This window comes from Manihot esculenta, chromosome 13 (genome assembly GCF_001659605.2).
Source record: "Manihot esculenta cultivar AM560-2 chromosome 13, M.esculenta_v8, whole genome shotgun sequence".
Classification (NCBI taxonomy): Eukaryota; Viridiplantae; Streptophyta; class Magnoliopsida; order Malpighiales; family Euphorbiaceae; genus Manihot; species Manihot esculenta.
The window spans coordinates 31,065,488-31,088,343 of record NC_035173.2 but is presented as its reverse complement, the minus strand read 5'-3'; the positions used below and the strand labels follow the sequence as shown (position 1 = coordinate 31,088,343).

The 22,856-nt window shown below is 30.5% G+C and overlaps 2 protein-coding genes across 3 annotated transcripts; both read right to left on the bottom strand.

Annotated features, from left to right (window-relative positions):
- Positions 1-664: 664 nt before the first annotated feature.
- On the bottom strand, positions 665-2,252 carry LOC110630416 (transcription factor RAX3). The gene is made up of 3 exons (XM_021777915.2): positions 1,930-2,252; positions 1,702-1,831; positions 665-1,618 (listed from the first exon to the last, which is right to left on the bottom strand). Exons 1-3 carry the CDS (start codon positions 2,063-2,065, stop codon positions 835-837), a joined length of 1,050 nt encoding a protein of 349 aa, XP_021633607.1. The 5' UTR covers positions 2,066-2,252; the 3' UTR covers positions 665-834.
- An 8,803-nt stretch (positions 2,253-11,055) lies between these two features.
- Positions 11,056-20,058, bottom strand: LOC110628991 (branched-chain amino acid aminotransferase 2, chloroplastic). 2 transcript variants are annotated; one of them, XM_021775816.2, is made up of 10 exons: positions 19,807-20,058; positions 19,640-19,725; positions 18,287-18,464; positions 16,452-16,628; positions 16,250-16,381; positions 14,692-14,790; positions 14,308-14,424; positions 12,591-12,686; positions 11,532-11,644; positions 11,056-11,362 (listed from the first exon to the last, which is right to left on the bottom strand). In XM_021775816.2, exons 1-10 carry the CDS (start codon positions 20,041-20,043, stop codon positions 11,245-11,247), a joined length of 1,353 nt encoding a protein of 450 aa, XP_021631508.1. In that variant the 5' UTR covers positions 20,044-20,058; the 3' UTR covers positions 11,056-11,244. The 2 variants fall into 2 exon arrangements, with proteins under 2 accessions (XP_021631508.1, XP_021631509.1); XM_021775817.2 differs by having other exon boundaries at positions 18,287-18,461.
- Positions 20,059-22,856: the final 2,798 nt, after the last annotated feature.

Here is a 22,856-nt window from a genome sequence, read left to right as displayed (position 1 = left end):
TTATTTAAATCAGATCCGAATTATAAATAATAGTGTTTACCGATTGCATATGGATCACGATATAATTTAAGTAGGCAAATATAGGTAGTAAATGCGGGAAAAATTTTTTTTGCTATATATATAAACATAGTATGTAACGTATATGCAAATACTTCATTCAGAAAAAGCCGAAGAGAAGAAATTAGAAAAAGTACAATGAACAGAAATGTACATGATTTTCCAAAGATACCAAGTTCCAGTCTGACAGTGTATGCATATATTTACAGTACAAAAAGGGAAAAAGGATTATCAAAGTTGCAAGGATTTGATTTGAGACTGTTTCAGTGTTGTGCCAAACAGATACTTGAAGAAAGTGACCACTTGACACAAACAGTAATATTAAAAAGGTGTCTGGTCAAGTGGCAACTGGGGAGTTCTCACTATTCTTGTTGGAACTACATGGCATGAAATCAAAGCATGTGCCTTCACAGCAAAATCACTTTTTGCTATCCAAGACATGAAGATAACAATAAAGGAAAGCAGCCATTTTTGGATACCCTACTTTGCTAGAGTTCGAGCAAGTCATGAACAAAAACGTCAAAGTTTTTCTTACTTTTAATTACTATATACATGTACTGCCTTTTCATATGTGAGTTGAAAGAACTTTATGGGATTTTGTGATAGATACATGTAATGAAATGAAATCCATGTAGTGTAAGAATCAAAAGGACCAGCCAAGAGAAATGAACCCAAGTGTAAATTTTAAGAACCAGAGTCTTTAAGATTCTCATTCAGAATCAAATTTCCTACTAAAACAAATTACGAAATTTACACCACCCATGTAATGGTTTGCTATTATTTTGGTCCAAAGTAACTTGAAACTTCGAAGGATGAATGATCTTGTGGCTGGTTTTGTAAGCAAGTTTCAAGCTCAGAAACAAGTTGAGGATAAGCCAGAGAGCTTACATTTCCCCAGCTAGTGGTTTCCCCAGCACTCATGACTCCATTTGCGCCATTGTCGATTCCATACAAACTCTCTAGAGATTCTAGTTGTTGCTGGTTGCCATACATCAACTCGTGTAGTTCAACTGGGAACCGGTCAAGTCCTTGATAGGTACTTGGACCAGCTGCTCCACTCACTGCATAGTTTGTGTTAGGCAATTGAGAACAAGGGCTCTCTGTGGATGCTATCGACGTCCCGGAAGAAGAGAGCATGTTCATTGAGCTTGAATATGGCTGATCTTGAGTACTAATACACGAACCATCAAGAGGGTAAACAGTGCTGGCCATGTTTGATTCTTGATGATCATCAGAAAATCTTCCTCCTAGCTTGATCAGCAAGCTTTTAAGTGATTCTTGATCACAGAAATGAGAATCTTGACTTGGATTCATCGCTGGCATGATGGCTGATGAGGGTAGCTCAGGCCAGTAATAATTAGGGGTCTGTTGATTCAAGACCACCCCACTAGGAGCCATAAAACTCTGGCTTTCCGACTTTATCTCTTGCCTGAGAGTAGCTCGCCGGGCTGCTTGTTCTTTCCGCTGCTTGCCCAGGAGCTTCTTCTTGAGCCTTGTGTTCCAATAGTTCTTGATATCATTGTCGGTTCTTCCAGGCAATTGAGCAGCAATAATAGACCACCTAATCATTTGATATAATCAACATAATTAGCCCATAATTAATTATCAATAATAAATACATATTAATTATCTGTTCTTGTTTACCTGCTTCCAATACTTATATAGAGACTGCAAATAATGTTATCTTCCTCCTCTGAGAAGCTTCCATGCTTGAGATTAGGCCGGAGATAATTTAGCCATCGAAGTCGACAACTCTTGCCACATCTCTTAAGGCCTATCACATACAAATACAATTATAATCAATCAATTAATGTAATGATGAAATAAAGAGAAAACATATAATTAAAGGGTTACTGATGAATAAGTGTATACCTATCTTCTGAGGCAAGGCTATCCAGTTGCCGCCGGTGCCATTCTGCTCAATATAAGCCTTGAGCTTGGCATCTTCCTCCGGCGACCATGGACCTTTCTTGACGTTGGCTTTGTCACAGCAAGGAGCTCTACCCATCTTCTCTTTTGTGTTGTGTGATTGAGTGTTAATTAAACCTAGCCTTTTTGCTTTTCTCTTTCTCTATCTCCCTGATAATAATAATGGTAACGATAATGTCTTGTATATATATATAAAAGAGGGAGTTAGAGAGAGAGACACTATAAGAGCTAGAGAAAGAGAGGCATGGATGAGACTCGGAGGAATTCAAAAAGGCAAATGAGAAAAAAAAGGTGGAAACTTTATGAATAGAATAATAATAATATAGAAATTAGAAATGCCAGAACAGTAAAGCAAAGGTTTTTTCTTATTTGTCCTTCTCATTAGTCCAGAATCTACAACAGATCATAAAAATCCACTAATCCCACCATCTCATTTCTTCCCTTCACTCACTTTTTATAGAAATTAATCTTTCTGATCACACCCATAACTTTTGCATGATCTAATCAGGGCCATGCATTATGGATTACGATGTAATCTATACTAGATGATCAAAACATCTATCAGTCGGCTGTGATAATACGATTTAAAAAAGATATATATATATATATTTTTTGTTTAGTTGATAATTTTGTCTAACCATCGAAGCCCCCTCGACAGGAAAACTCCATCCAACGCAGCATAATCTCTTTTTCTGTGTACAAGTACGAAAGGTTCCAATTGCCAAGATTTTACGACCAATGTATTTCTAACTCGCATCGTGACGGGCTTTGGGATTTTCATAAGGCAATTATTGCAAAAAGAAAAAAAAAAGCTTAAAAACCTGATTAATTTTGAATTGATTAAAAATTACTTGTTTTGATTTAATATTTTTTTTATTTAATATTTTTTTTTAGAAAGATCAGTTGCTGATTTGATTAAAATCAAGATCGAAGTTGTAAAAGGTTCTTTAAAGTATTCTTGATTAATCTTAACTTTAAACCAAATTCCACATTTTCAAACCTAGGTTATATGGTTGGTGGCCAAAATGTACAAAAAAGAAGAAAAGTGCAAAAAAAAACCCAAATTTCAAGGAGAGAAAACTACAAAAAGTTGAATTTTATTTTATTTTTTTAAAATAAGACATAAAATTCGAAAATAATTAATGAATATATAAACTATCCTCTCTTTTTTAAATAAATATCTTATAATAAATAAATTTAAAATTAAAACTTTACATACATTTTATATTTAAAGATAAAAAAATTAACTAAATTATCATTTATTAAGATACTCATGGAATTAATTTTGTGATAAATATATTTGAGTTCATATTTTATTTTTTCAATTTTCAATTCTCATTTTAAAAAAAAAAATTATCACTTGTTGAGAAAAGGGTTAAATTTTACTTAAGATTAGAATAAAAATCTCATTAAGAAAAGTTTCAAAAAACAACAACAGCAATAATAGAAGGTTGTACTAATAATTAATCAAATCAATTAAATTTGATATAGATTAATTAATTAAAATTTAGTTAATTATATATGAAATAATAGAGCAATGCAATATGGTCTTAGTTTATTATATATTATCAGTAACGAAACAAGAAAGTCTACTGTCACATCCATTGCATCACTAATTGAGACCTTATTGTTTGTCACTTTATGCTTTTCTATATTTTATTTTTAATGCTTTTGAATTTCTTCCATGGAGGTAGAAGTGTAAATGTCAATGAAGGGATTTCATATGCTTAAAAAATTGGCAAGTGCTTTATTTATATCTTATTAAATAATATATAGCAGGTAAATTAAAATGTTTTAGCTTAACAATAATAATGGTGATGACCGTCGGATTTTTTATATTTAGAACAATGCTAGACCCTAATGAAGAAGGTAAGTCTAAAACCCACCAAACCCATTTTGAAGTAAATTAGTCCAAATCGTGCCTCTCAGTCCAGTTAAGAAAGCAGACCAGACGGATTTTACGTGTAGACCCTTCTGAAAAAAGTCTAGCTGATTGGTGTGACCAAAAAAAGGAGAGCAGATCCAGTTATTTCGCAGCCTTAACCGCATGCGCGCCGAAAAAATTAAATGGCCGTTTGACGTGAAGAGAAGTTTTGGTATATCCGTACGTATGGGACTGAGTGACAGAAACATGTGATTAAAGAAGCGGTTAAACGTCACTAGCAAAAAGATAAAAAAATAAAAGAGAGAAATGTTGCACTCCAAGGCTTAGCCTGGTGGAAAGTGCATCCTGTAGTCTTGAAAGGTCTAAAATTCGACTCTCCCAACCCCCTATTTCAAAAAAAAAAAAAGAACGTTATTCTCTTACTATTGTAAACCCTATCTTTTGGATTTCAAAATAAATTTTGATTATTTTATTAGTAATTAATTAAATTTAAAAAAAATAAATTTTTATAAATCAACTTTTATTAAACATCGTAAAGTTATTGCTGAATAAAATTTTAATTTAAATTTTTGATAATTTTTTAAAATATTTATTTTTCTAACTTTTTGATTGGATTACAAAGAGGAATCGTTGAGGAAGGATTTAGGAAGGAAAATTGGAAATAGTCTTGATTGTAGGGCACCGTCGGCAGATATTTTAGTTTGAAAGAGTCTTTTTGGCGACAATTAATTAATAATAATAACAAAGGTTTAGCTTTTAGCTTCCATTCTTCTCAAGGCATTTCTCTTCTCGAGGTACATAATTAATTTTTCTTTCTTAATTAATTAGCCTGCGGTTTTGCAATTAACTAGCCCTTTAGTTACGTAAGTGGTTAAAATCGTTTTTCAATTTTTTTTATTTTTATCTATTAATTAGAGCTTTAAAATGTTTAATCTTTAAATTTTAATTGTTTAAAATTAAAATTGTAAGGGAAAATATTTACTTTTTAATAAATTTATTTAATAAAAATTTAAATTAATCGAATAAACAGATTTTAAATGTATAAATAAATAAAAAAGAAATTTATTATTAAAATATTAGAGCTCTTAGTCTGAAAGAAAATTCTATCATGAAGAAAATAAAGATATTGAAAAGTCATATTAATTAATTAAAAAGTAGTCTTTGGTATAAAAAGACTATTAACGTTTTACACGAACTCAACCGTTGGATTAATTTAAATTAGAGTTTAATTCCTCAAGTCTAAAGCAACTTTAGTTTTAGATGAAATCCCAATGTCACCATGTCATTCGTAAATAAAAAGACTAGGATTGAATCATTCGGTTCTTTTAATTGGTTTTATTCATTAAAGAAAAATCAAAAAAATCAAAATATTTATTTTAATTAAAATATTTTTAAAAATTAAAAATTTTACACATAAATAAAGAATTAATAAAAAATAATTAAATTAAAATTTTGTAAACAGAAGATTTTTTTATATATAAAATTATTCAGGTTCGAAAATTTACTGATTCGATTAATTTAAATTCACGTCAGATCAGTCTATTAAAAAATATAAAACACTCCCTCTCAAATTTTTTAAATATTCACCGTTTTAGAGCGAGTAGTATTCGGTTCAAATAAAAAAAAATTGACTGAATCGAATTAATTTAAAAATTCGATTTGATTTTTTATTTATTTCGATTTGATTCAATTTTTAATTTCAAAAATTTTGATTATTTCGATTCAATTCGATTTTAATCAGAAAAAAATCAAACTGAAACGATTAGTAATAATATTATATTAATTTCAATAATATAAATAGATTAAATTATATTAAAATTAAAATATTTCAATTAAATTTTAAAATATTAAAAATAAAGTATAAAAAATAAAAAATTTATCAAAAATTTAAATTGATAAAATCTAATCGAATCAAATTGAATCAGACTGATTCAATTCGATTCGATTTCTAATCAAAATCGATTCGATTCAATTTTTATAAATATTAAAATTTTAATTTTCAATTTATTTGATTTAGTTGGATTTTAAATTGAATTCACCCACATATTCTGTATACAAAGATTTAAACTCGAAATTCCTTATTACGAAAAAATAATCCACACAATCCCAACTGATTTGATGATTACAATTAAGTAACTTATTTTTCAATGGTTGAAAAAAAATATATACCTCAGTCAATTTTTTTTTTGTTTTTTTCTCTTTTCAAGGGCAAGGATAAATGAAATAAAAAGTAAAGCTAAATAGAAGTTGCGTAGAAGCTGTGGAGCATTAGATTTAATAAAAATGGTATGAACGAGAGACGTGATAACACATTTTTTATTCAATTGGATCAAATTAGAGTTTCATTACTATTAAATAAATATTATACGATGATGAATAATAGTATTAATATATTAGTATATTTTTATAAATAAAATTAAAATTAATTTTAGTTAAACATTTAATTAAATTTTAAAATAATAATAAATTTATTCGTACAAATGAAAATAAATATGTATATTTTAAAATTATATAACACATTTTTTACTATATAAGATTGAAAATATTAATCATTTACTACGTAAATAAGTGAAGTTAAAGTTTTTTATTCTTACATTGTTTTATATTAATTTAATAAAAAATATTATTATTGATATATCAAAAAGATATATTAATAAAATACTTTTAATAAAAATACTTATTATATATAGACACTAACTACTTTTTTTTAATAAGGACCATAATTTTACTATAAAATATTCATATACACAATTTTACCAATAACATATAATAATTTATATACTATTATTTACTGTAGTAAATTTTATATTATTTTATCATAATTTTTTTTATATAGAATCAATGTATATATAAATATAAATATATATATATATATATATATATATATATATATATATATATATATATATATATATATATATATATATATATATATATATATATATATATATATATATATATATATATATATATAATTTTCTAAGCTATCCAATTAATTAAAAAAATTATTATTTAATTTCTATAATACGAAAAAATTCACTCGTTAATCTTTGATTTTAAAGTATATATTAAAATGTTTATAACGTATTAAAAAATTTACTAATTAATATTTCTATTAATTTTATTGTTAAATATTTTATTATTTAATCTTTATAATTTTAAAAATTTATTAATTGATCTTTTAAATTTTTAAAAATTTTACTAATTAGTCACTAACATAGTATATATATTTTTATAATATTTAACGGTTAAAATTAATAGAAACACTTATCAGTAAACCTTTTAAAATGTAAAAAACGTTTTAATGTATTTTTTAAAATCGAGAGATCAAATAATAAATTTTTCTATACTGTAAAGAGTAAGTAATAATTTTCGTGATTAAATAACTGAGTAATAATTTTCGTGATTAAATAACTGAGCATTGCTGACTCTTCCAAATATTGGAAAATTTAGAGGAAATTAATATATAAATTAGATCGAAAGAGAGAGCTATTTCTGTAATAAAGAAATATCATAGGCAAGACTTGTGCTTTCAAAATCAATAAATCAAATAAAACTTTTGACAAATTGCCAACATCTAGAAATGTAATATCCCTTTTGAGATGGTGATGTGGAATTAATGGTAAGAAAATTCCAAGTCTTATGGACTCCAGTCTTTCTTGTATACCATGAAGTTCTTATTACTTTCTTAATCTAAGACTTGTAGATCAACTGCAACTTAAAAGTATTCACATTAGAAACCTTAAGATTTTACCCAGAAAGAACAGAGAAAAAAAAAAGAAGAAATGCATAAATTTAATATATTTTTTTGCAATACTACTATATTTATCTGAAAGTAAAATTCATTAATGGATAAGGTCCATGGCCTAGATACATAGAGTTCAGCCAACTGAAAAAAGGGTGCAGTATAGAAAATATATAACTTAAAGCCCAAGGTAAACAGGAGCCCTAAAAATCCAACCCACAATAACAACTCCATAGAGGCACGACATTAATACAAAATTAAACTGTAACTTAATCCCTCTTAGTGAAATACAACCTTTACTCTGTTTTAAAAAACTTTCAATTTAATCTTTCACATTTAAAAAAACTGCAAAATAGTCCATACTCTCAAATTTTCAGTTAACCTTCCATTTATTTTAATAAAAATAATTACAGTACCCTTTTCTCCTCATCTTTCTCCTTTTTCTGATTCTCTTCCTTCTCTCCTCCTCCTCCTCCTTCTTCTTCTTTTTCTTCTTCTCCTTCTTCTTGTCCCGATCCTTTCTCCTCCTTCTCCTTCTCCTCCTCCTCCTCCCGATCCTCTTCTTTCTTTTCTCCTCATCATCCTCCTCCTCCTACGTCTTTTATATTGGGATGGAGTGAATATTGTTTGGTTGAGTTTTTTTACTTATTGTTTGGTTGAGTTTTTTTACTTAAAGGGTAGTTTAGTCTTTTTCATTAAAATAAATGGAAGATTAACTGAAAATTTGACGGTAAAAATTATTTTATGATCTTTTTTAAATGTGAAGGATTAAATTAAATTGCAGTTTACCCATAATACAATCAGCACCGCCTCTCAACTGACTCGAGTTTGGAGGAATAGGTGCGCCGTAGAGGCTGAAGCTGAAGAGGACGCTCCTCTCTACAGTAGCTTTTTCAAGCCATAACCACTAGATTGAAGGACAGAGGAATAAACAGAAAATAAACACAAACTCAAGCCACCCAGTTGCCAAAAAGAGGAAGAGCCGGAGACAGAGAGAACCACATGTAACCATCGGATTCTTCAGCAATCAATTCCTGGATTGAGAAAGCTTCAAACTGATCCATAATAGCGAATGAAAGTGGCGCGATTTACTCTAAGCAAGAGTCATTGCCTTACCACTCATCGTCGGATGAGGAACAAAGAGGGGCACAGAACCAGTTCAGTCCAAAACCTGCAAAAAAGATCGAAAAGGAAACAAAAAGAAAATAAACACCAGAAAAAACCATAACAGATTGCAGCTATACAAACACTCTCATAAAACAGCTTCGCTGCTGACCAAACAAAAGGAGAATATCTACAAACCAATCCGACAATGGGGAGGGCAACCCACTACCGGGAAGGGAGGAGGCCTCCTTCTGCACGGTAGGGACAAAAAGAAAGCCTTCTAAAGAGGTAGAAGAACCGGCAAGGACCGGAAGGAGAAGGAGTAAATTATTTTTAGCACATTGACTCAAAATTTTATTATATTGTTCTTAGCATCTCAGCTTAGGCATTTGAGGTGCATATGTTAATTTATTTTATCCATATAATTTCATAGGCTATTGATTGTGAGCCATAAAAAAAATCACAATTTTTATTATCACTAATTTTTTTAATGTATTCATACTAAAATCATTAGTATCAGATGTAGATTTAGGATTTATCAAATTATAAAATATTTTAATAACAATTTATAATAAGATTTAAAAAGAAAAATCTATGCTATTATTAACTTCAAATATATACAAGAAAACTTGAAATATTGGGGTCTATCTTCACATGCAAAACGCTCTCTCGTTTCCTCTCATTTTTTGTTTTTTCACTTGAAGCTTCTGTATTGGCATATCCAACTTTTTTTTTCCCTTGTCTCTCTGATCAGAGGAAGGCCCTTCTTTTCTCTGACTCATTGTGAATCTCTCTCTCTCCACTATTGGATTAGGATATAAATAACTTTTTGAGTTTCCTTAGTAGCGGTATAATATGGTGGAGAGAGTTTATTCAACTGCCTTGTTTTTTGTTGTTTCTTGTTGGATTACATTTTTTTTTTCCTTCTTGTTCTTTGGTCTCTTGCAGGTTTGATACAACCAAATTCGCTTCCTCCCTCATCATCCTTAAGGATGAATCTTTTGGTCTGGTTATAGATGGTTATGTTGCAGAGTTGAGGGTTGTTTGGTGCTTTTGCGATAGATGGTTGTGTTGCAGATTTAGAGGTTGTTTGGTGCTTTTCTTGGTACCGACAAAGAACTAAGTCTAGTTTGGGAGCAACGGGTTCTCATCTTTTTTGAATGGTGTCGTAACTTCTAGGGACGTTACCAATGTCTCCCATGGCATCCAATCTCCCAAGGGTCATGAGTGCTAAGAAGCAATGCCTCATCGCCCGCTAGTTCCCCTTGGTTCCAGATTTGACACTCTCTTCCTAGCTCTATTTTGATCTTTAAGAACTATTGTTAGAACCTAGGTTCTTGTGGAAAATCTTTGTTTGGAATCACAGTATGAAGGCTTGCTTGTTTGTCGTTGGTCCCTGAGCTTGATGTGGCTTTCCTTTTTTCCATGGAACGATTTGGAATGGAGATTGATGGCTACGACGATTTGAGCTTCCAAGTCTTCTTCAGTTCGGGCGGATCTTGATTACGGCTAATTTTTTTTACCCGATTGGGCCTTCTTGTATGTGCTGGATGTTTTTGAGCTTTTTAGTAGAGTTGGCGTTTATTGCAAACTGAATCTTTATTCATTTCAAATTTGACAATGTATTAATACGTTCAAACTTATTCATTCAATAAACGAGATTAGACAAGTTAAGTTTTAATCAAAATTAATCTTCCATAGTTCATAAATATTCAATTCAATAAACGAGATTAGACAAGTCTAATTTTAATCAAAATTAATCTCGAACAGTTAATAAATATATAATTTATATATATATATATATATATATAATGAGTTTTAATTTAAAATTAAATAATTTTAATTAAATTAATATATATACAAATTAGCTCTTAAATTTACAAAAAATAAATTTTTAAATTTTAACAATATGAATCTCTACAATATAAAACTGAATTTTAGAAAATTTAGATTTCAAAATATATAAAGTTTAAATTTATTTCTCTTATAATATTAATTTCAGTCTGTTTAATAAGACCGTTTACGAGTTTTTTCATGAATTTACTCATAAACTCAAAAATAAGCCAAGTTTATTAGTCTTAACGAGTCGAATATTATAAAATTCAAACTTGACACGTTTACTAAACGAATTTAAAGTTCAAACTTGGCTTATTTAGAAATCAAGTCAAATCTAATTGAATTTTTATCGAGTCGAATCTCGAATACCTCACAAACGGTTTAATTTATTTAAACTTTTAACGGTATATCTCTTTATTTGGTTTTATTCTAGTTATGGCCAAACTCCTACAATGAAGTATACCTTTAGAGAAAAAAAAAATCCGGATATTTAATAGTATTTATCTGATGAAATTTTAAATTATTATTATTTATTTATTTACTTTTGCATTACCATTAAACACATAGCTCCAACATGCTATAAGATACTATCTTACATATATCACTGAGAAACAGCTTCCAACTGCCACAAGGTGGATACCTCCACACATCTCATAATGCAAAATGCTAATATTGATTATTTGACTGCTTATTTCAGCTCAACAGTCCAGTTCATCTTGTCCTCTATTAGGCCCATCTGTAGTCTAGTAAGTACAGTATACAGCTGTTGTGAAACAGCACCAAAGCCACCTTCTCCATAAGACACCCTGCATATATCAAAAACTCAACCTTATTGCCGGAGAAGTTTCAACAAATACAACTGGGAAATTCTATACCCCGTAAGATAAAATTTTTTTATCCTCAGGTTATGTTTCCAGTGTTTTGACTGCGAAATTTTACCTTCAACGCATTCATTACAGAGGATTATACTCGTACCTTTTACCCTTGTATGTGATGCTGCCCACAGGTGACACAACCACTGCTGTTCCGGTACAAAACACTTCGTCAGCATCAAACAATTCATCCACTGCCACTAGTCGTTCTTCAACCTGCATTTTAACAAGTAAGCAACGGGAATTTCAGTGATTCAATTGCCAATTATGCGGGCTACTGCAGAATTGTCATGTAACAACTAAAGTGGAATAATGCAGCCCAATGTTTTCTAGCTAATCACCGTCTTTAAAAAGAGAGTTGAGCTACAAAACCAACAGGAACAATTGAGATATTCAAGTCCTGATAAGATAAAAGTTATTCTAACATCATCCACAGTAACTGATTCATTTTGGAAACAGAGTTCTCCTGTCTATGTCAAGATGAGATTTTTCAGTAAAACTTGCAAGGAAAGAAATACGATTGCAAGAACAGATGAAAAACAATCCGTGGCTCCATACACAAAACATTAAGCAGAAAAATTGACATAATGTGGTAGAATGATTAAGCAGCAATACTTATGTTATGCATTTGTAAGCCTTCATGGCGTAGGTTACAATGCAGGTAGAGAGAACAGACCTGAGTTACTCAACTTACTTCAGCACATGATCAACAGACTATAATATTCAGGACATTTCAAGCCTAGGAGCGCAACTGTCACAAACACGGCCTCTATTGGAGCCTCTACCTTTGTCAGTCTCCATATCCCAGGGCCAGCCAAGCCCAAAAGACTAGCAACAAATAACCTCAGAAGACTGACAGAAGCATGGCTTAAACAATTTCATCTAATACCCTCACATGCAAACTCTGACCCTTAGGGTTGGTATATTCTATTTGCAGGGGGAGAATAATGTAATTGATTTCCTCTAGAATCAACTAAAATATATTTCAGCAAAATTTGATCTAAGAAAAGGACAGCAGACCTAGAATTGCCAATATCTCAATCTTTTATCATATGATCCTTAATATTATTCTTGCAAAATGTGACTGTCTACCAGATAATCAGGATATCAATTATTCAATAGCACATAGTTAACGTTGTATATACATGCTATAAATGGATACCTGGAATCCTTGGCTTCGAGCAACATCAATTATACTCTTCCTTGTAATGCCAGGAAGAATTGTCCCTTTTATGGAAGGAGTAGAGATAACATTATCCTAAGAGCAAACATGAATATGTTAGCTTTAAGCATCTTGAGAAACACAGTGCATAAGCATAGGACAACATGATGAAATCCTTTGATTCCACTGCTCAACAAGATAAAGCTGTAGTTCAGAGTGGGATCACGAGAGACCAAACAACTAAAAAGAATAAGACAAATATCACTGCATATTCCATTAAAAAAAGCCAATGTTATGTCCAAATAAAATTAATCCATGGATGCAACATGAGTTACTACCACATATTAGAATTAGTACATGCAAAGAATCCAAGCTTCCTTGCAACTGAGCTGTGAAGATAATGAGATTTGAGGACAAAAAGTATAGAATACAACTACAAGTAAAAGCCAAAATCCCACAGGGCCTGGGGCTCAGGTGGGGGAAAGGGTAATAGTTTTTGGAGGACCAAACATGGTTTCTTCTTGTTTTATTAACAATTTCATTACCAACTATAATACCAAATAGAAAAAAGCCAAAAAGAAAAAAACACTTTTTATTTAGTATGATTTGTCAATAAATGCATGCATGCAAAGAACATAAAAGCCAAAGGCACACGTTTGCATGTACATTTGTGTGTGGGTGCACACCTTAATGTCATAGTTATTTAAGAATGCCCCAATCAATTGGAAAATTTTAGCATTAAGTAACAACAAAATGCAAGATCATATTAACAAAATTTGTTAAGACAAAAATGAAACCATCATGCAGAACTTTAGTTGAGAATTGGTACTGCTCAAAGATTTCTGACCGGAATGTAGAATTTGATCTTCATTATTTGGAAAACAACAAAACAGTGATCTAAAAAAGGTTGGATTGTCTAATAATGCTAAAGGTCTTGCTACTGAGCGACAATCTGGGAAATATCAAGTCAAGGCCCCGTAATGGTGTTGGTAGTTTATTCTAATTATGACATAATAAGGGGAAATACCACTAGATAGACATAGCCAAAGGGTCATTCAAGCCCTGAACTGGACCAGGCCTGGAAAATTTTTGGATAAATGGTTCATGGGCTGGGGCTGGTTTTGATCCTCTCCTAGCCATGAACTTGCAGTTCAACTTGATAGTCTGATCTGATTAGAACCGTATCTTGAAAAAAAAGAAAGGGAATGAGGAGCCACACCACAGGAAGGTGTCACATGGGCAACTCAGATCAAACTGCTCAAAAACCAAAACCAGAACCACCATTGAACCAGGCTGAAACCAGCCTTAAACCGTCTAGAACCAGAACCATCTGCCTAGCCAGTCCAGTTCTGATTCATTCCCTTTCTAAACCCTGAAATGGCTTAGACAATTAACCAGGTCAAGCAGTAGATGCGCTCAAAGGAACATAATATAGTGAGAGTAACAATGGTTGAATTGTGATGTTGTTCAAAATTGAAAATCAATGGTGCTGTTTTGCTGCCCAACTACTAAAGATGGGGCACAGTGATCATTATATTTTCTGTGATTCTAAACGCAAAATAAAGCATGATAGCCAATAAATGCAAATTATATTGACAAAACAAGCTTCCATGTAAAAGAATTAGGCATCAATGCTTATAATTCTACTATTTCCTACAAATCAACCATCACACCCTTCAAGCAATGCTTAAACAACTAATGCGGTATAGACAAATACCTTCACAACAAAAATATTGCAAGATGAAACCTCCTCCAGATACTTTTTATGAACACAATCTAGATATAGAACATCAGAATATCCTTTGGCTTTTGCAATAGACTGTGCCTTGAGAACCTATGAGCAACAATCCAATAACAAAAGGAGATAAATTAGATGCTAGATCCTGTGATTGCTTTTCAAAAAGAGATAAGAGATAATTTCAACTTTAAAATCAAACAATTATTTTGTCAGGGATGCACTACTAAAATTAAACTTCAGTCTTGAAGTACTGACACAATTGCAACATACTTTTCATCAATAAAAATTCAAAACCATAAGAATTTCCTTTTCCAAGAAACAAATAAGAATCTTGTGGCAAGGTCTTAGAAAAGGCCAACTTACAGCAGCATAGTTCCCTATAGTCTTAACACCTCCAGTACCACCAGGAGTTGCTCGATGCAATTCATGCTCAACAACCAAATTAATTGCGGCCACACCTTCCTGTAATCAAATATGTAAAAGCAGCTACATTGAGTGACGAACGGAGAAGGATGTCAAATGAACAACAATCTTATAAACCAAAAACTAGAAATGCATGCTACATTGAGTGACGAACGGAGAAGGATGTCAAATGAACAACAATCTTATAAACCAAAAACTAGAAATGCATGCTACATTGAGTGACGAACGAGAAGGATGTCAAATGAACAACAATCTTATAAACCAAAAACTAGAAATGCAGGCGCACATATATGGTGACCCAAGAAGAGCAATTCTTCTCTCTTTTCTCTCCACCCCCCCCCCCTCTCTCTCTCTCTCTATATATATATATATAGATATATACATAAACATATATACATGAAAAAGGAGAAAAAATTTAAAAAAAATTAAGGAGAAAAGTTGAGTATATAGTCATTAGTCATAGCAAAGAAAAAATCAAAGCAATGATAATCTGACTTTCCAAGCTCCAAGTTATTTCCTTTTTCTAGGTTGAAGTCTTTCCCTTTCCCAATTCTGTCTCTGCTTACACTTCTACAGTTTTCTCCTTTTTCTTCTAATTTTAAAGAAGGGTTTTCTTTATTTTCTTCACTGAAAAGGTACTTACTATAAAAACAAAATCCCTATATTTTTTGTATATGCATTTGACACTACCAGGTACCAGCTGGTCCTTAGAAGGTATCATACATCATAAACAAATACAAATGATCAATTTCACATTTTTACACACCCATGCTTGTGCAGGCTGCACATGCACAAACATAGTGAAAAAATGGGAAAATGGATTCTCTCATATAGGTCCATGACCAACAAGAATTATTTAGACCATTAGTTGACACACAGTCGTCATCTTTCTAAAAAAATAGTGTCACTACTAGTTTAATTGAATTGCAATTAATTAAGACTTCTCCAGTTATAACCAAGTCACTAATAAATTAAATAATGTAAATAAACTATTAAATAAATTGATTAGATATTAAATTAAATTAAATAAATTTCCATGACTCTAATTAAATATATAAGTACCAATTAATTCTCTAGCTAAAACCAACTGTTAATACAAAACCCACAAGGGTTTATCTAATCAGTCTATGTTTCAATCGCAGTATGTGCATACAGTCCATTTCATTGAATTAAATTCATTAGCAGAAAAACTGGCAAAAGTATCATTTAATTTTTTGAATTCATCATCAAAGGCATATCAATTTTCAGAATATCAATCTTTATCAATTGAAATAAACAATTAAACATAAACTTCCGGGGCAGAAACTCCTATTAAACAGAATGTGACTGCAATATAATGAAGTTGCAATAAAGGTTAAACAAGACATTTCCAAAGGGATGTGAAACAAAACCAAGAGGATAATGAAGGGTAACTCAAAACCAAGGATACTAAACAGATACCACAATTCAAAGTAGCAAGCTATGCTTAATCACAATATGAAAGAACAAGCAAACCGACCTTAAAATAGTTTCCTACAGGTGAAACATAAATTAGAAGGGTGTACTCTGGAGCAGGTGCAACACCAAGAACAGTTCCAGTTCCCATTAGCAATGGCCTGATATACAAGGAACCTTTACCTGGAGGGGGAACCTGAAAAAAGATATAAAAAATTTAATAATCTAGTTTGTGGAGCCAGTAATAACTCACAGTTAGAGTTTACCCAACGTTTGTTTGCTAAAACAGTTGCTTTCACAGCTTCCACAAACTGTTCAACTGTAGGTGATGGCATGCACATCCTTTCTGCACCTATTTTCATACGCAATGCATTTTCTTCAGGACGAAACAGGAGAATATTACCATCTACTTTCCTGTAGGCTTTCAAGCCTTCAAATAATCCCTAACAACAGAAAAGAGAAAGAGAATGCTTTCATGACCAATATACAAAAATAAAATATAAAACTCTCCTACATGAAACTAAAATGTTTAAAACAAAGATTGTCAAGTTCGAAAATCATATCAGGAAAAGCAAGGCAGCAACTCTACAATGCCTTTTCCCCATATGTTCTTCAGTTCAAGAATCAACATTCATTCTGGAATGCATGTCTTAAATCATGACATTAGTAAAGCTCCCTCTTGTATAGGGTTAATAAGGTGACATGTTATATCCCAAACTGTTTTAAGCATGTTTGGCTCACTCAAAATTGTTAACCAGGTTAAAAACCTCATCCCCCACTCTTTCTCTAGAACAGCTTAAAAAGGAGCTAGAGAGACTGGATAATGAGAACTTGCATCTACATTCTCAATCTAACTTTGTTAAATGTTCATATGTGAAATTAGGTAATTAAAAGTCCATAACTTAAATCTTACTCCAATGAATTTTAATCCCCATTCACTTTTTTTACAATGTCTCAAAAGCATTCTATATCTTCTTTATCTTTTACTAGAAACGAAATTAAATTAAGGGAGAGCGAAATGGAGATTGCAACATGCTCCTATGCTAACCAACACTAAACTACAAACACAAAACGACAAGGTTAAATGTCAATCAAATTACATAGCATTTGAGCACTCTAAAGTTGCATGAAGCACAAACCATGATAGGAGCCAAGAAAACAACATTATCCTACATGAATTAAGGACAAAATCGCATTGTTGAAACTGTGGCCTTCCCTATCTAGATGCTACATGAGAGATGAAAAAAAGAGAGAGAAAGAAGCAAATTGGCAAAGAAATTGAACATCTCTTCTACTGCCAAAAGTTCTCCACTTAAATCAACAGAATTCCAAAAAGAATCAAGCATGCCGAATGCTCCTCAAAGAAGACCAAAAGGCAAATCCAAATTACCCCAACCACCTCACAATGTAAAAATAAGTGAAAACAATATGATGAAAATCTGCCACAAAATACTCGCCAATAAAACAATAGTATTAATAAAGAGAATGTTTTATGTTCCAAGTTTTGTTAAATGCATGAGAGAATAAATAAGATGATAATGGAGGATTTAGAAGAAAGTTCCCTAACAAGTTCCAATACTAGTTTCTATTAAAAATCATTTTGCAAAACACTAGTAATAAAGACAAACTTTTACATAATCATGTTAATTAACATTTCTAATTCTCATCAATGTCCAAAGAAAATAATAGATAACTAAAATAGGAATGAGACGCTCAATTTTCTCCGGAAGAATGAAAACACAAAAAGATGTGATAAAACTTCAAAATCTAAAAACCAAAAACTTGCCATCCAAGAATGCAAGTCAAATGCAAGTTTGAACATATTGACACATTAGCAGAGTGATATAACTCATTAAAATTTTACTCAATCAATTCAAATTGAAAACATTGATCCAAAGAAAGCAAACAATAACAATTGGACAAAAATCTGATTGTAGATAATCTAATGTAATTCACAAGAAATCTTATGGAAAATTAAACTAAAACATATGTAGACCATCAAAATTTCACATACGTATTTTATAGCCATAGGTATCAATCAAACATGGAAGCATCTAAGCAAAGTAGGTACAAATGGAGAAATTTGATAAAAATATCCAACCTGCCCGTAGTTTAAGACACCCGCTGAGGGATTCAACTCAATATTCCCAAATCGTTGTAATTCACCTTTAGAAAAGCTTCCACCTCTCACACATTTCATGGTATACATATAGTCAGTGGGAACATATGCAAAGCCAAGGCTGTCCCAGTCTATATCAGCTAATTCAGTTGTTTCACTGCTGCATTCATAAATACATGTCACCATATCAAAGCAAAGAATGATTGAAACTGAAAATGAAGTTGCAAAAGATTTTACCATCCATCTTTTATGATAATTTTGCTAAAAGGTCAAAGAGTTGAGAAATAATACATCTATTACATATGTTGGATGTCAAAAACTCCTTGGAATTGGAGGTCATAGGTAGCCTGGTAATGCTCAGATTCAGAATGCTATGCCCCTTCCATCCTTTAAAACTTATTTTCCTTTTTTTTTTTTAAATTAAAAAAAAAAAATCATTTAGATTTCTCAGGGTTTGGAGGGAGATTGGCTCAAGGACGAACAATAAGAATAAATTGCAGCGACTGAAGAAAAAGGTGGCTTGCCAGATGAAAGTGTCTAAGAGGTCCTCTCTGTATCCTAAATTCTTCAGAAAAATGCAGGTCCTTCTTAAGGTTAATAAATAGGTAATTACACATCGAAAGTATATCATACAAGTAAGCACAATCCAAAAATACCAAGCAGTTCCCAAGGACAGAAATCACAAGTCCCATAAACAATAACAAACATAGAGCAAAGAACAAAAATGTAATTGCAGCTCCACAAAATCAATAGCAAAAGCACTGTTCAAGGCGAACTCAGTTTTGATGTAATTATTATATTAGTGTAGTTGTAAGACAGTAATCACGGGGCACCGGCTATCTTCCCATAAAGGAAAAGAGCTATGCTATAGAAAACAATAAAACGAAAAGGGGACCATTTACTTATCGGGGTGTTTATGTCACTTCACCAGCTTCACAAAGGCTCCCATGAACCCAAATAGCAAAAGTTATTACATTGAAATCATCCGCATTTCCGAAAGCTTAAGCAACTGAGAACTTGAGGTCAAATTTAAATAAATAGGGAAGAGCAACTCAATTGTGGCTAGAAATGTTAACGTGAATTTCAATAGATATAACTCAACCTTATATAGGTATACTCTATAAACAAGGAGCACATGGCATATGAGATATTAGAGAGAAACGCTCTCGGATGAAGACCAATCCCAGAAGTAGTCAACTAAGAGGCAAAAAAATCCTGAAGCAGTCAAATTTCTAAAATTCATTTTATAATTGAAACTGATTTTGTTGATTGTAAAAAAAAAAAAAGGACTCAATAACAACATTACATTTACCAAGAAAATCTAGGAGCACAAACCTGTAAGTATCAGATACTACAGCGTGACGCCTGAAAGGAGAGACAGCTTGCAAGGCATTAGAAGAAAGACTCTCTCCCTTCAGCAACTGCAAAAACAATCAAATTCCATAAAAACGAAACAAGCAAAAGCAGCAACGAAATAAGAGAATGAAACAGGAAGAAATTACCTTGAGAGACAGAGAAGAAGGAGAAGGAGAGAAATGAAGCGAGCGGTCAGAGGAGGAAGGAAGATGAAGGAGAGGAGAAGAAGAAGAAGAATTACGGGAAGGGACAAGAAGGTAATTATGAAGCAGAGCAGCACTCTCCATTTGAGGCCGTGTTTGTGGTCTCTTCCTCTGGAGTCTGAGAGCAAAAGCGTGCCTTTGAAAGAAGAGGAGGAAGCTCTGAGCGTGGGACGATTCCATGGCCTTTTATACTGCTTCCTCCAGTTAGGCTGCTCTGCTGACGTGGATTTTATTATTTATTTATTTGAAATATATAACGTGGAAAAGTTGTTAGCAACTACTTGTTCACACAGCCATCCATATTAAAAACGTTTAGCTTAGGGATAAGAATTAACCCCCTCATGAAAAACAAATAAAATAGATAAATTATAAGATGAATACAGTAACATTTTATAAAAATTTATTTTGCAGTCTAAAATTTTTTTTTCAAATGAAAATTAAAATATTATAAAAATAAAATTAAAAATTTATTAAATTTATTTAAATACACGTACTAACAAATTAAATATTTGAGTGGATAATTTAAAAATTATATGTTTCGATGAGATTATTTTTAAATATTAAATTTAAATTATTTATTTAAAAATTTAGTGAGTTTTATCACGGCATTTAATAATTGTTAATATTTAACTATTTTTTACTAATTTTCATATTTAAAAACTCAACATATAAAAATGCTTATATTATTTTTGCTAATTCTTTTAAAAGTTATGATATGATAAATTCTATAATATAAAATTAAATTGTATTTGAAAAATATTTTTTTATAAAATATATTTTATGTAAAAGATATTTTTTAACGAGATAATTTAATTTTTATTATTAAATTTTTAATTTATTAATGAATTTATATATAAAAGTATTAATAAAAATTTCAATGTATTCTCTTTTTAAAAGAGAAAGAGGAAAATATTTTTTATTAATTAAAATTTTTAAATATTTTAAATACTAAAATAGATAAAAAAAATATTATTTTAAAAAATATTTTTTTATAAAATAAATAAAACCTAAATATGATTAATATCCAAAAGTACAATGCTGTTTGTAATGATACGTAAATGTGATATAATGTTAAGAGATTTAAAAGAAGGTTTTACGATATGAAAAAACTCTATGCTGTCAAATGCGCATTTTTGTTCTATAGCTTTCTAAGGTTAGAGCCTTTTAGCTCTTATTTCAGATTGCAAATTTTTAAGAGTTATTTATAACTCTTTTAGCTTCATAATGTCAATTTTACTTGTAAAGCTTTTATATTTTTAATTGAAATAAAATTAAAAATACCACTAATATTTGAGAATTTTTAGTTCTTCAAAAAAATCTTCTAGGTGTCATTATTCTGAAAGGTCTTCTAGACATTTTTTGAAATAGTGCCCTCACTGCAAGTACGAGCTTTTATGGACCGCCTCTTGGTGTAATTATATTTTTTTTATTGCTTTTCTTTTTCTTTTTTCTCGGTATATACACATAGATTTTAATTTTTTAAGGCTCAACCCTGTCCTAGGTCCAGCCCATCCTAAATCTTCTATTTCGCAGCTAACAGAAACCATTTTGGCAGCACCTCCACGAAACGAAGGGCACAGTCAACCGGACGAGAAGCTTTTGGAAATAAAATATCAATAAATTGTGCATGAAAGTTTTTACAATTTTCCATGATTAAATGTGTAAATTTTAAAACTTGAGAAATTAAAGAGAATTTAAGTTATTTATATTGAATACTTACGTTTGAAAGACAAGATTCACCTTTAGAAACTTATATATGATATATTTCAATATATTTTAATATTTTTTGTGATCTTATATAGATTATGAGTTAAATTGATATAATTAACTAATTAAATTCATTTTTTGGATTATAATTATTATTATCTTTTTATTACTAAAATTAAATTTAGTTAAAATTACTTTATATTTCTTATTTTAATTAAAATTTATTTTATTTTTTTATTTCAAATTAGAATTTATTTTATTTTTCTATTTTAATTATAATTTATTTTATTTTTTTATTTTATCTGGAATTAAGATAATTTTGGCTATAAATAATTTTTATTTTATACATAAAATGAAGTTAAAATTTGATATTTTTGTCTGTAGTGAGAATTTTTAGTTGAATTTTGGTTAATTTTTTGTATTTCTTCATAATTAGCAACTTATTAAAGATATTTTATTGTGGTGTTCTAATATAGTATTTTTTTTTATAATTTAATTATTTTCGTTTTTAGTCACAATTGTTGATCGCGAATCGATCTTAGAGTATGTTAATAAACAAATTCTTATTTATCTATATTTATTTATTTCGTAAATTATCATTTTTTTAGTTTCAATTTATTTTATTACTTTATTATTTTAATTTATTTCATAGTTTCTTTTTTTAAAAAAAAAAATAGTTGTATTTCTATTAAAAAAAGAAAGAAAAAAAACATAGCATGCACAAGAAGATATAAGGAGCTTCAATCAAGAGACCAATTAGACATCTTCAAATTCTTATGTCAAGATTGTAATCTCATAAAGACGCAGATCAAAGGATATTAAGAACAAGCAAAAGATTTAGAAAAACTTTTATTGCAATAGATAAAATAATTTCAGTTGTCACCACAATATGTTGATCATGATAAAGTTTCAACCATATTTGAAGAGCACTATTCTAAAGAGGATATCGTGGATTAGGAACATATCAAGTCTCAATGTGTTGACTTTGAAAGTGAAGTTATTTAATATGATCTTGACCTTAGCTCTGAATCCAATATTGAAGACTACATCATAGAAGAGATCAAGGATAATGAGTCTATACAAAACTTAGAAGTTATTGAAATTCAAATTTTCTCTGAAATTATTACTTAAGACAATAAGCACGAAGATATGTCTACGATCGATGCTCGTTTATTTAGTGTTTGATAATTTTTTTTCTTGCAGAATCCCATACATGCACCATTAATAAATAAACTTATTTGTTTATCTATATTTGATTATGAAGAAGTTGCAAATTAAGAATACAA

Coding starts and splice junctions, on each gene's coding strand:
- LOC110630416 (XM_021777915.2), bottom strand. CDS start 2,065: ATGGGTAGAGCTCCTTGCTGTGACAAAGCCAACGTCAAGAAAGGTCCA. Junction 1,832..1,929: donor AGCCTTGCCTCAGAAGATAG/GTATACACTTAT, acceptor TGTATGTGATAG/GCCTTAAGAGATGTGGCAAG. Junction 1,619..1,701: donor TATATAAGTATTGGAAGCAG/GTAAACAAGAAC, acceptor TCAAATGATTAG/GTGGTCTATTATTGCTGCTC.
- LOC110628991 (XM_021775816.2), bottom strand. CDS start 20,043: ATGGAATCGTCCCACGCTCAGAGCTTCCTCCTCTTCTTTCAAAGGCAC. Junction 19,726..19,806: donor CTTCTTCTCTGTCTCTCAAG/GTAATTTCTTCC, acceptor TTGTTTTTGCAG/TTGCTGAAGGGAGAGAGTCT. Junction 18,465..19,639: donor GTAGTATCTGATACTTACAG/GTTTGTGCTCCT, acceptor TTATGAATGCAG/CAGTGAAACAACTGAATTAG.